The sequence below is a fragment of the Gasterosteus aculeatus genome, chromosome 2 (genome assembly GCF_964276395.1).
Source record: "Gasterosteus aculeatus chromosome 2, fGasAcu3.hap1.1, whole genome shotgun sequence".
NCBI classification, from domain to species: Eukaryota; Metazoa; Chordata; class Actinopteri; order Perciformes; family Gasterosteidae; genus Gasterosteus; species Gasterosteus aculeatus.
In genome coordinates, this window is record NC_135689.1 from 11393171 (window position 1) to 11407222 (window position 14052).

General features: G+C 44.6%; 3 protein-coding genes across 14 annotated transcripts in view; 1 reads left to right on the forward strand and 2 right to left on the reverse strand.

The window, feature by feature from the left end:
- The window catches only part of scn8aa (sodium channel, voltage gated, type VIII, alpha subunit a), a 39526-nt gene extending 31960 nt beyond the window's left edge, over positions 1 to 7566 (reverse strand). For 2 of the 12 annotated variants that reach the window (XM_078092435.1, XM_078092406.1), the window contains exons 1-3: positions 6809 to 6981; positions 6650 to 6706; positions 3766 to 4099 (exon numbers count right to left, since the gene is read on the reverse strand). In XM_078092435.1, the coding sequence (XP_077948561.1) occupies positions 3766 to 4044 (279 nt within the window). In that variant the 5' untranslated portion in view covers positions 4045 to 4099; positions 6650 to 6706; positions 6809 to 6981. Of the gene's footprint in view, positions 1 to 3765; positions 4100 to 5749; positions 5848 to 6615; positions 6707 to 6808; positions 6982 to 7172 lie in introns of those variants that run through there. The other 10 variants (XM_078092438.1, XM_040192873.2, XM_040192871.2 and 7 more) reach the window with 9 other exon arrangements.
- A 272-nt stretch (positions 7567 to 7838) lies between these two features.
- On the forward strand, positions 7839 to 11208 carry LOC120829120 (transmembrane protease serine 11D). The gene is made up of 5 exons (XM_040192961.2): positions 7839 to 8076; positions 8761 to 8944; positions 9341 to 9618; positions 9831 to 9973; positions 10059 to 11208. The coding sequence occupies exons 1-5, from the start codon at positions 8007 to 8009 to the stop codon at positions 10320 to 10322; spliced, it is 939 nt and encodes a 312-aa protein (XP_040048895.1). The 5' UTR covers positions 7839 to 8006; the 3' UTR covers positions 10323 to 11208.
- Positions 10885 to 14052, reverse strand: part of dip2ba (disco-interacting protein 2 homolog Ba) — a 31942-nt gene continuing 28774 nt past the window's right edge. Inside the window, exon 38 of the mRNA XM_040192888.2 lies at positions 10885 to 13998. Coding sequence (XP_040048822.1) covers positions 13746 to 13998 — 253 coding nt within the window. The 3' untranslated portion in view covers positions 10885 to 13745. The remainder of the gene's footprint in view (positions 13999 to 14052) is intronic.

Here is a 14052-nt window from a genome sequence, read left to right on the forward strand (position 1 = left end):
GGGAGGCAAAGAGAAGAGGAGGAAGAAGAAGACCGCGATGGGAGACGCCAGTAAGATGCCACATTGTGGTCACATGACTGCATGTAATTTACGCACTCCTAGAAGGAATTCGGTGCATGTGTAAAATGTTGTTCACAAGAAACAAACATCTTATGTATGTATGTGTAATACTGTTACACTGTAAATCACAAATAATGACCAGTTGCCGGTGGCATGACAATTCTGTTAAATACAACCATTTCAAAACATATATTGACTACATCTGCATGAGAATCATGGACATGAACTCATTCACAAGCACACACATAACCTGACATGTGCACTTAAACCAGAATGAGCAAAGCTAAAAATGAGTACAAGCAAGGTTAATATCCACACACATGTCTGCTATATATGCAGGCAACCTGTTTTTTTGTAATGCATGACCAACTGCTGCAAAGCTACTGAAAATTTCATAATCCAAAGCTGAGCAAAGATGAGAGGGGAGGAGAGAAGAGGAGAGGGGAGGAGAGGGGAGGCAGGAAACGGGGGAGATGGAAGGTGAATGAAGCAGGCAGGCAGCAACTGTGGCAGCAGCAGTTTGAGGAGAAGCAGAGCGGAGGGAGCCAGAGCGAGGGAGCTGGGCAGAAAACGGAGAAGACAGAGAAGACGGCGAAGAGGGAGGGTGGGCGGGGGGATGGGCGGGGGACGAGGAGGGAGGGAGAGAGAGAGCAGCTATAACACAGACGCTCCAGCCATCAGGCTTGGCTGCAGCATCTGCATCCGTGAGGGCCACAGCGGCAATTCAAACAGCCCCCTTCTCTCAACCCGCTTGGTAAATGGACCGTATTTTATGGCCCGGGAGTCTGACACACACACATCAATGCAGCTGTGGCACGGGGCTCAGCTGCTGTGCTGCGCGCTAACCTGCTCATGTTTTCCCAGTTCCTGCCATTTTACATCCACAAAGCCTGGTATCTTTGAGGAGAGAAAATATGGACACATGGTAATATGATGTGATCTAATTATTATGTTCTTTAAGATTACGTGTAAGTCATTATTGCTTTATTGTGTCATCTTTGACTTTTCGGATAATATCCCGGCGATTACTTGTCTTTAATCCGCACAAGGAGGACAGATGATGCTTATCCTCTGTGACGAGTTCACAGGTTGGGAAAGCATTTAATTGTACCAATTGTACTCAAAATAAGAGAATATTAGCCCGTCAAGTGAAGCTCTTTTTCTGTGAGAAACGGCTCAGATTTCAGTCTTTCACGGCTGCGGCGAGAAGGAGAGCAAGTGTGATCATGGATCCCTGCACGTGTCGTCCATTTCATTCCTGTCCTCACTTTCTCCCTCCCTCTCTGGCTCTTGTCACATTCTTCTTAAAAATGATCTGTTCACCTTGTACATCGACAACGACCTCGGTGTGGCCTGGCTTAGCTTAGCATGGCATGGCCCTGCTGCGGCCCCCAGCCAAGGGGGGTGGGTGGGGGGGTTATCCCCCTGCCGCCTCTGTACCACCAATGAGAATCCAAAAAAGCCACAACTGAACATTCATGAAAAAGGAAGATGAGCTGCTTTCCTTCACAGTCATTGCCCCGCCCAACCCTCCGAGACATCTATCCTGAGCCGTCCCGCCGGCCCTCAGCGACACACAGAGCAACGTTCTTCCATCAAGGTCGCCACCCGATCTGCCGTCACAGCCCCATCAAGCTGCCAGAACCGAAGAGGCATCGGCTCCATTTTGGCATTACAACAAGACTAGATCGAGGGGCCGTAATTAGATTTGCCTGAAGCTGAGAGCAGACAGGACGGCTGGTTGAGGCAGGCGCAGCGGAGACGAGGAGCCGAACACAAGGTGCACAAAGAGCCCTGCGGGACTGGCATTCATCTGTGACAGTAATGCACGTGTGTGTGTGGAGAAAAAGACGAGTGAGTTGTGTGTCAGTTAATTTTTCCACAGTCCCACGTATCGATGGAAATGTTTATGTCATCTGAATCGTGTCTCCTCCTTGTGCACTGGACTGGAGGGTTACGTAACAGTCAGCGTGCACGGTGGAAAGTCAGGGAGGAGAAGCAGATGGAGAGACAGACACTGTGTACGTGAATGCACGCACACACACAATATCTAAATAAATCCTTTGCGCTAATGATGAAGGTTTTTCAGATAGGACGATATATATTTGAATGTACACTGTGTGGGGACACTGAGGTATACAACAGCCGCATTAAAAAGAATATGCAATTAGAGGAGAACGTTTTGAAAATAAATGCCAAATTTTGTTACATAATTCTTTGTAAAAAATAAAGCCCAAATGATGTTAGCATGGGAGAAGATTTTTGCTTTGTTGCTTTATAAAGTCCAGTTTATAAAAACACCATTAAATTGAGCTCAGCTGATATAAATAGTCAGTCTTGGCTGACAGGTGATGGACACATGATGAGGACATTCATGGACTCTCAAGGTCATTCAGCTGTCCTCACACCGAGCGTCAGTAAGGACAGAAACCCCACAGACGTGTCTCATCGAAGACAACCCCCAGTCCTCTCAGCCTCCTGCTGCTTTTCTATCCTTCAAGGAATTCATTTCTGAGCAATTAGCAAAGTCCGTCATGTGGAACTACGGCCTTTCAACGGTTACTGCTTCTGACCTTTTCTGACAACAGCTCGAGAGCTCGACGACTCTGACTCCCCAAAGGTCTTCAAGTAGGAAAACATAATTACAGTGTGCAACCTAATCATGGCTGTACTGTAACAACTGTAAACAGCGCACGCACGCAAGCCGCCCGCCACGAACCAAACAACGGCTTGTCTGCATGACGAGGCCACTCAATCTACTGAACATCGGGTGGGAAATAGTGTTTGTATGCGACTGATATAGTGACATTCCTGTCGATCTGCAGAAGCATCGAAATGGGTGTGTATGCTGTTCAATTAGGGAAAAGGGTTACCAGGACACTATGTTCTGGTTGAAGTCCCATTCATATGACAACCACAGTCCTTGTTGGGCCATCTTTCAAAATGCCACACAAGCTAATGAGTAACTATGGCTAATGCATATTCATATATATCAACACACACACATCCTGCACTGACACGCTCCCCGCATCGGACCTGGGGGGCATGGCCCCCACCCAGTATAACTCTCTCCTCCAGAACCTCAGATATTCTCCATCAATCACCACTTTCAAAACAGCACTTAAAACAAATTTATTTAAATGGGCTTTCAATCTGTGATGCCAGTTAACAGAAACAGTTTTAGTTTTGTTTCCTACAGTGATGTCATTTCTCTTGTTTATATTGCATTGCTTTAAATGTTGGTTTTTAGAAGCTTAAAACGGGCTTTACAAATCAAATATATTACCATTATTATTATTATTATTATTGCTTAAGAAACAGAAATGACCAAATCTCAAAAACTACACCTCAACTTTAAACAAAATTAAGAGAGGCACAAAAAGCCGGTTTTTATGTAATTCATACTCTTTGAACATACATACAGTTGTAATTTAGTAGTCTGGACACCTGAGTGAGAGGGACAAATAGCATTCGTAAATGGAACTGGGTGTCTATGGAAATTAAAACAAATTTTAAAAAAAACACATGAGAAGTAAATTAAAAAAAGAATTCAGTGTGCAAAAGAGGCCAAATATCATTTTATTCCTACCAGAAAGTACTGAGGTTTGACACCCATTCCTTGTCAGAAACACTCTTAGGTTTAAAGAACTCGAGTGTGTGTCCATGTGTGTGTGTGTGTGTGTGTGTCCATGTGTACAGACTCACTTTCTGGGTCTTCAGGTAGAATGGGTCCAGATCCTCCAGTGGTACCGCCACCAGTCCCTTAGGGATGTCCCCGTAGATGTAGGGCAGGCTCTTGCCGGCCTCCAGGTCGCGGTTGGGCTTGGGCTTGTTCTCGTCGTCATCGTCGCGGTAGCTGCTGTCCTGCTTGGCTGGCTTCTTGTTCTTCTCCTCATTGATGCGCAGCTCAATAGTCACCAACGATTCCAAAGTAAACTTCTTGAAGCTATCAGGTCCTGGCGGTGCGATAAGGGGTGCGGCCATGTTTTCATCCTGCAGCCACCTGGTCTTTAGGTTCGTACCATCCACAGGAGCAGCTCTGCAGGAGGCGCAAACAAGAGGAACGGTTGATCAAAAGTTTGCATTGTAATCTAACGGTAGCTAGAGCCGTATTTCTAGACTTTTTCTTTGAGCACAAGTGAACTAATATATAAGGGAAGGTCACAAACACGTCTACAGCTTTTCAGCAAGTTGTGATGTTCCAAATGCAATATGTTTCACCCCGCTTGTTTGTGAATAAAAAAAAGAATGAGAGCAATAAGCTCAAGCACAACAAAAAGGGGCTTCCTGAATGTTAGTCTTACCAAATAATCCCATTTATTAAATTGCTTGGCTTTCCTTCATCCAAATGAATGTTGATGAGAAAACACAAACGAGAAATAGCAACAAGATGCTACAACTGGGAGACATCCTGATGTGGTAGTTGAGAAGACCAGCACGGTGTTTTTCCACAAGGTTACATTTGTCAATCCACAAGAAGTGCTCAGCAGCCAATGAGTGGAATGTTTACTTCAATCCGTCTCCAGCATCCTCCACATATGGACAAGTATCCATAAAGTCTTGCTCACTCTTTAAAACAGGTACCAAAAGCTAAAAGCTGCGGTAGTTGTAATAAAGCAGAATGATTCTAAGGATATTGCGCTCCCACATCCTACATTCTCTCCCTTTGCATTTACCTCAGTGGGGTGAACATGAACAGAGAAAAACCAGAACGATGCAGCATCTTATACGTGAAATGAAATATCTGACTACTATCTTAAGGTTTCTCAGTGACTTGGACAATTAAATAGATTAATTTGATTTAATATTATTCTGGTGTCCTGGGTTTTAGGGCTTATATAAAATGTATAATATACTGTATATTGTCAAGTTCCTTGTTGGTATATTTTCTTCTTTGTCAGATATTTTTGTTTCAATGTGAATCTTACAGGGACTAAAATGTATTCACTGAGACATTCGCCAGTTATTTCATGTTCCATGTAATGTTGAAACACATTTTTGACCAATTGCAAACAGAGTGCAAACAGAACGTATGTATAACTGAGCGGAGTCTTTATCCAGCACACTTGTGAAAGGGTATGATGGTTACATTTCAAGGTCAATATAATGTGAGTTACGTGCTGGAGGAGAGACGAGGCAGACGAGAGGAGTTCAGTCAGAACCCAGCCACACCTAAACTTAAGTCATTGACTATTTCAAAGATGGCTGCGGTTTAATTGTGGTGTGATATTCCACATTATATCACACCCTGCACCCTTCCCCTCATCATCACACACAAACCTTGGGCTGTTCGGGGATGCAGCCTAAATAAGGAGAACACTACATCCTGTCCCTTTTATACTCCCCTTTTGCATAACTAAACATGCACGACATGTAGAGCAGATATCACACAGCAAAGGGCGAGGAAAAATACACGAAAACACGGAGCCGTGCAGCCAAGACTTCTGTTTTAAAATGGACCCCGGAACCTCGCAGTCTCTGCGCCTTCTGTTGCTCTGCAGGCGCTGTCCACTTCAGCACCGCACGAGCTTGCACACACGCACAGACACACGCAGGGAGACACACACACACACACACACACACACACACACACACACACACACACACACACATATATATATATACATATGCATATGCTCGAATGTACATGCAGGCTGGATAGAAGAAAAAAAGAGAAAAAAATCCGAACCACTCCGACTGGAAAACCCGTTTTGCTGGAATCCTTCTCGCCGAGCTCCCCCTCGACGCCTGCAGGTTCTCCTTCAGCCCCCCCCCCTTCAGTGAGGCATGGAGACAACACTGGTCTTGGTGTGTGTGTGTGTGTGTGTGTGTGTGTGTGTGTGTGTGTGTGTGTGTGTGTGTGTGTGTGTGTGTGTGTGTGTGTGTGTGTGTGTGTGTGTGTGTGTGTCTCAGTCTTCACGGTTGCACATTGCTCACATTCAGGGTTGGACGCTCAATCTTTTGAGCCGACGGGAACATTTTTTAAGCATCTTCTTCTGTTCTCAGACACACAGTGAGAAATACCTGTTTACTGACCTGCTGGTTAGGACGGAGCGCCGTGGACACCATTACGCGCCATTGTGTCCTGATTCATTTAACCGAATAGAAAAGTGCATCTCGGCCACCGAGAGAAGCGGGAGGTTATAATGCGCCAAGAAGTGGCCCGCAACCGCAAAAGTGGGCAAAGCAGTATTGCTGCAGTGGTATGTGGCAATTGTCACGCCGTAATTTACGCAACCGCAGGTTTGTCGAAGTCACACGTTTTATGTGAATTTATCAATAAAAAAACTGTTCAATCGTGTAATTAGGCAGAAAAAAAGAAAAATATTTGTTTTCCTCCAAAGGTATTCGGTGCGTGTTTTTGCGCGTCGAAGGATCTGCACCACACCCGCAAAGCTACGTCGACCGTCCAATGGATACAGGCTCTATATCTGTGCACAAGACTTGCCAGAGCAGGGGACAAAACACCGGCATAGACACACACACACCGTCTTAAAAAAAATAATTAGGACGATTGGAACCAAGTTACGATGCTGCCGCGCCAACGAAAATCACCTGGAGGGACGTGGAGGAGGATCAGACTACTCACATAGCATCCACGCCTTACGCTGTGCCAACACCACCATCCTGTAATCCAGCGGGCACACTATGCGAAACCAAAAAGACATGTGCAGAAGAAGAAAATCTTTAGTTGTATGTGTTTGGGGGTCGGGATGGGGGTCTGGATGGGGGGTGTCAGGCGCCCTACCTGAAGCCTAACGAGGCATCCTCTCTCCCCGATGTCGAAACAATGCCTCTTCGCCAAAAAAAAAAAGAGTTATTCCGGTGAATTCCTCGCGATCGACATCATGCACACATCGTGTTCTGGTCCAGCCGATAGATGCTCAGCAAGTGCAGACACCCTCCCCACCCCCCACCCCCACCACACACACACACACACACACACACACACACACACACACACACACACACACACACACACACACACAAAAGAAGAGGAAGATGCGGGGCAGTGTGCAGCTCTGCGACATTTACGCAAAGACAGCGAAGAATTGTACCGTCGCCTCAAAACAAACGGGCCGTTTTCTCAAACGATGGCGAACGACACTCACCTCGTAGTGTTTACAGCAGATCAGGAAAGACGATGCGGGAGGTGCAGATGTGGAAAAGCTTGCGGGGAAACTGCGGTTGTCGCCATATTGTTGCCGCTATCTCCCCCTCTCAGCAGAACGTTGAGGGAGTGTCGGCAAGCGCGCTTCGCGAAAAACGTGAAAGGTGATTTATGGGCCCGCGGCACGGAGGCGCTCGGTGTGGTTCGCTAAATGCATCTCTGTGGACTCGTGCTGGAAGGGTTCACATCTCTCTCACCTCTCATTCCGATCCGCACTAAAATCATATCACACACTGCACAAGTGTGATGAAACGTCTACTCTGTCTGATGCGTTTGTAACAATGTTAAGTATAAGTGGGTTAGGATCTATTCAATGTGATTCCGACACAAGCATCTCTCTCCCTCTCTCTCTCTCTCTCTCTCTAAGTAATGCCGACTGTTTTCCTGCACATCAGACATGCTGCGCTACCATCACTCACTGCTCTCTTTCACATAACCAATTAAGCTGTCAATCTACCTACCTGCCACCTGTCGTGTGTGTGCGGGTGTGTGAGTGTGTGTGTCTAAATTAACTGAATTAAAATGAACTGAGAAGCATTTGATTAATTCGTACATTATCCTGTTGCGATATAACCTAAGGCACCATAAAATAATTATTTTACTGAATCTAAATTAAGCTCATGAAAAAATACGAAAATTCAAATAGATAGTAATATCATCATTTTGTATAATATATACTTTGTTTTTAACGATTCTTTACAGAGTTCATTTTACAATTGATCCACCTGCCCGTGACGTCATTAGCCAGAATATACAGTAACTTACGTTAAACTAAATGGAGTTTAAGGCGCTTCTGCTGTTTGTGATTACTTTGTGTTTCAATGCACTGACCTCGCCACAGGAAAGTGAGTACAACACCCGGCGTAGGAGGGGAATACACTCTGTGTCTTTTTAAAATAACGTTTTTTACCTTAATTGATATCCGGTACGTGTTACGGAGTAGCCAACGGCTAGCTGGCTAGCGTATTACATAAATAACATGCTGCCATGGTTACTGTCCGGGTGCTCAAGCTAATGCTAACTTAGTTAGCGCCCATCAGAGTTAGCTAGCTAGCTAGCGTGGCTTAATATAATTGTGAATGTGGGGTGATTGGGTCCTTTTACTGACTTCACGACTGTACCTGTGTTCAAGTTACGCTACAAGATAGCATGTAAAACGTTAAAAAGTCGAAGTTAAATAAAAATAAGCTAATGTTACAGCTCCTAGGAGCGTGTACGGGCTTCGATGTTGCCATAGTTGCATCATCAATCTTGGGGTCTCTGGTTTGAGACACCTTTACTAGAAGTTTATCACATCCTCACAAGTTATAAAATAAACTAAATGTTTTTCTTCTTGTTGTGGACTTATTTTGTCTCTATTGACTTATGGGATAATTGTGTCAGAACTTATTTAGAGTCATTTATGTGAGGAGGGTCACACACCTTAACTGCAGCTACAACCACAGCAGTGTACCCAACTGAGTAAACAATGGGATCAAATTTCAAATATTACATGGGCATTTGTTTTTGTTTTTAATTCTATTTGTGAGGCTGTGGGCAGCGACCCCTAGTCGCACCCCCTGGTTTGTCCCGTATAGTGGGGGGCCGGGAGGCTCCCGAGGGGGCTTGGCCTTGGCAGGTCAGCATCCAGATCCAGTCAATGCACCACTGCGGCGGGACGATTGTCAGCAGCCTCAGCGTGCTAACTGCAACACACTGCTTCCACAAATTCCTGTGAGTACACACTACTCCCACCGACCTTGATGTAACCAGGCGTCCATACGAGCAGGCGTCTGCTAGGATTGATGTCCTATGTTGTCCTATGTCCTATGATGTTTGCCATTTTCTCGTTCCCTCAATATTTGTGTCAGAGAAGTATGCTCATCAAGATGTTAAGGATATACTGGTAAATACTAGTGTTTTTTCCTCTCCTTTTCCACCACAAAGGAACAAGGACAGAGGTACAGTACGTACACTTCATATGTACATTAAAAGGATTCCAGTTTACGGTTACTAATGACACCAAGCCTTGTTTGTGATTGAAGATTGAACATGTACAGCAGGTTTAGTTTGTACAGGAGAAGGCAGTCTGAGTCCTAAACATTCAAATGTATTGTGTTTTGTGTCCAGAGGCATCAGCACAAGCCATTTCCGTGTGGTGGCAGGACTCCGTGCGCTATCTGCTCCAGGAGATCAAACCCAGATCCGCTCCATCAGTAAGGTCAAAATGCACAAGGACTACAATGACGTCACGTCCGACAACGATGTGACACTCATCCTCCTCAGCTCTCCCTTTGCCTTCACTGACTACATCCAGCCCGTCTGCACTCCTCATGATGTGACTCATGAGTTCATCCTCAACTTCAGCCAATGTTTCATCACCGGATGGGGGAGCACCTATTACAGAGGTTGGTTAGGTATTGTAATTGATCTGTGGACACACCAGCCTCCATGTGTGGGTGCTGACAAGAGTCATAGTTGTATCTGCTTTATATAATTTAGAAAACATTCAACTGCTTATGAATGGTAAATAGTTATACGTTTGCCTTCCTTTATATGTTGCTCTCATATATAATTGCTCAGCCCTTTATAAGTGAATAACCATCTCGGTAAACTGCAGGGAGGCGGACTAACAGGCTGCAGGAAGCTGAGGTGGAGCTTATCGACAGGAGAACTTGTAACCTGATGACCTGGTACAATGGCCTCATCACTGAAAACATGATCTGTGCCGGCCTGGAGAGCGGGGCATCTGATTCCTGTCAGGTGATGATACTTTACATTATTTTAAACTCCTTTCTAGGTTTCATTTCAACGAGACGTGACTAGTGTGTGTGTGTGTGCGCCCCAGGGTGACAGCGGCGGCCCCCTGCAGTGTTACAGCGAGGACGAAGACAGGTTTTATTTGGTCGGAGTGACGAGCTTTGGGTACATGTGCGGAGTTCCTCGCAAACCAGGGGTGTACGCCAGAACCAGCAGGTATGCAGCTTGGCTGAACACCAGTCAGACAGCATCAGCGCCTGCTGCACACGGACTGAACACGGGACTGATCTTAGCTCTGCTCTGTGTGCCTCCGATGCTGCTGCTGAACATCCACGCAGTCCACCCACATTAATACATTTACATCAAGCTCATTAGGTTTCTCATCTGTTCAAATGGAATTAGTATTTACACGTAGTGAAAATAGTTTTGTGATGTATTTTAGGCATGGACAGGTGATAAATGCTGGTTTTATCTAAACAGCGAATATGGACAACATATTATCAAACAATACAATTAATACATAGGGAGCAAAAATCTAGCTATTAGCTACTCAATCCAACTCCACCTCAGACATCCACCCCCCGACCCACCACCCTCCAGATCTATCAAGAGTGAGGTTGACTGGTAATAGAATCAATAAAACATGCAAAACCATTAAGAGTTGGGAGGAACCCGTCAGCCAATTACTTAAGAGAGCTTATTATTTTTATTAAAATATGAAAGTAGAAGCTCAAGTTATGTTAATATGTTCATAAACTGCAGTAAAAGAAATCCAGTTTTACTTGAACTTGTAAGACTGCCACCTGGTGGAAGGAAGATGCTTTTTTATTTTAATGCAGCAGCAGTTTCCTGAAGTTTCCAGAGAGGTTTGGAAGGAAAATAAGAAAGAAAGCACGAGAAACGCTGACGAAGGATTTTTCTTTTTTCTTTTTTTATTCGACATGAAACACATCCAATAACAGTGTGACAGTTTTTTTTTTTTTTTAGTCAAGTAAGACATGTTAGAAGTTACTGCACCATTGACTAGTTCAGAATGTCTGTGCTGCAGCTCGACGATGCATAGTGAACAGATAGTTGTTGAGGTATACATTGTGGGCCCTTGAGGTTCTTTTTTGTGTGAAAGATCCTAATTTCATTACCTCACATGTACATTTAAATTTTGTGCTTGAATAACTTGAGGTTTGAAATGCACGCCATTCCTCACAATTGGACAACTGAAATAAATATAAAAATGGAAACGGTGGATATGTAGAGTTGTTTTGTCCATGTTGAGTTGCTCACCAGGAGGGTTTTGATCAGATCTCGGAGCTGAAGAAAACTGATATTGATATACAATTATAGAACCGAGCAGTCAGTGAAATGTTGGCATGGAAAAAGAATGACTTATATTCACACGAAGAGGACATACAGGAAGAAAACGTCTCTGCGTTATGACATTGGAGGGAAAAAAGGCTGTCAACTTTCCCTTATTGAATAGCACCAACGTCTATTGAAAAGGCTTCGAAGGCCAACGTGACATTATAAAACTTTATTAAAACTTGTCGAAGTGAAATTGTAGCAACAAAGCAATTATAACACAGCAGCTCAGAAGCTATAATGTGCCCAAATACTGGCTCACCTACATGTCATCAGTACCCGTCGCTGATGAAAAGTGGTTTACTGACGTGTTGTGCTTCACATCAAGCTGCTTTGAAATCAAAACGGTTTGCAGAAGTTGTGCCATTTTAAAAGAAAGATTATACCGGGAATTTCTTGATGAAACCCCCATGAGACATATCCGATTCCAAACTGGGATCGAATCAATTAAAATACAGTGGTGACGACATGAAAAAAAGAATTTAAAAAAAAAGTTCAATATTTTGGGATTATTTTCTTACAAAAGACAAACTTTGTTGCACCAGTAAAGCCAAGTATCACTGTTGAACTGGACTCACACGCTCGCACACGCACTCCCTCAAGCGCGCGCACACACACACACACACACACACACACACACACACAAAATGATATTGGGAAAGTGCACATTGTTCCTGCCAAAATAGTCTGAAACATTTGTTTCTTTTGCAATGTGTAACCTTTAAATTAACAATGCAGAACAATGCTGTCAAGTATGAAAGATCAGTCAAGTTTTTATCGACAAAGTTCATATCCATGTACACATTAACACTAGTAATATTTTACCTCTAAAATACAGTATACAGACAACATCACCCTCACTTATTACCTCCATATATAAAAAGGAGGATTCGGCCATATTTTAATCACGGGGTCCGTATTGATTGTTAATTCCTAATTAATGGTATTTCAGTGTTAGACATTCAGAAAGAATTGGTTTAAATGGTAATGATGAAATGAGAAAGTCAGGACCGCAAAAGTAGACCCCTCCACCCTCCCCCCTTTGCTCTAAAACAAGAGATACGAGTGTATTATGAGCTATAAACTGGCGTTCCATCCCACAAGTGAAAATTGGTGGACTAGTTCTTTAAATACACTAAACGCACAGCTAGAAATGAGGGATTAAACATAATAAGAACTAAATTCCACAAGTTTAGTAAGGCAAAGTTCTCTCCTCATTCTTTTTATTTAAAAATTCTTAAGCATTAATGTTAGCGTGATAAAAAGGCACTGACTTGCCTTCTGAAGATCGGTTACCTAATTGACTAGCGGGAAACGACACAGGCTGAAAGCTAGCGGCTCACTTCAGTTCAAGCAAGAAAACCGCTCAATTATCTGCAACAACGTCGGGGAGCTTCCACTCGTGTTACAGTCCTCGTTAGCAGACTCCGATAAATGAAGTATAGACTACGAACCGACCCACTGCTGTGTGACCGCATGGCTTAGGACAGGTTTTCTTTTCTTTTTTTTGGGTGGGTGCGGGCAGCATATTTTTCCAATGACTGCATTCAAAATGAGCATGCACACCTAAACACCAGGTGTGGCTTCTTCTTCTGAAGATCTGTGCATTCAAAATAAAAAATGTATTAGTAATTCACAATCATAAGAAGTGTCTCATGGACTGAAATGTTTTCTGCCCATCAAATATAATATACGGGTTTGCGTGTCTAAGAAGCCAGTCTTTCTTTTCCCACACCAACAAATGATTCAAGTGTATTGTTTTAGGACGTTATGTAACGCGGATGGCGCACGTCTCCAGTGGGCGGCGGGCTGAAAGCCATGGGGAGGAAGGCAATCGGTCAGGACCACCCTCCTAGGGCCGCACTCACTGGTGGCCACGTGTAATACTGATGTGGATTTGCTCTCATGAAAGCAGCAAACATGGAGGAGGGGGCTCTCAGACGGGATGCAAACTCACAGGTGCAAGGACTTTGTGTGTGCAAGAGGATGAAAGTTCCAGCTCCTCTCAACAGTTTCAGTGCACCATCACCGCCTTCAGGAATCAATGAGGTTAATGAAAAATAAAAAGTAATAAAAGCAGACGAGGAGGAAGGGCTCAGGAGGAAAACAGAGGAACGGAAAGCGGGTGGAAGCTGGTAACCAAAATCGTCTTTCAAAAACACAAATCGGAGCCATGAGGGCGAAGTGGGATGCGCGGAGAGAATGAAGAGACTAAATTTCCTCCAATTGACGAGCGGATTTACTACCAGGAAGACCGGCAACCCCCCCCCACCTCCGGAAGCAAAGAAGAAACAGTATTTCTTCTTGGTATTGATTTGGATGTGTATCTGAGCTCAAGCATCGAGGGCCCAAAGTCCGTCTCCCTCACGTCTGTTCTCGGAGCCTGGCTCAGTTTTCTGCATTGTCCTCAGTGGGCGGATCACATGTTGTAGGCCACGTAGATGGGGTCCAGTTGGTCTGCCAGGAAGGAGTCTCGCAGGTGCATCCTCTGCTTCTCTCCTCTGGAGTTGATGGGGATCACCCCGGGGTCCACGATGACCACCACCCCGACGATGAGGTGGTGCTCCTCCAGGACCACGTTGGTGACGAGGGGCACCAGGTCCAGGGCCTCCTGCTCAGAGCCGCTGAGCTCCGCCACCACGACAAGCAGGTTGGTCCACGTGAACACGGCGCTGAGGAGCAAGGAGGAGTTCAGTCACGTGTTCCCTGTGTTACTGTGCCAACTG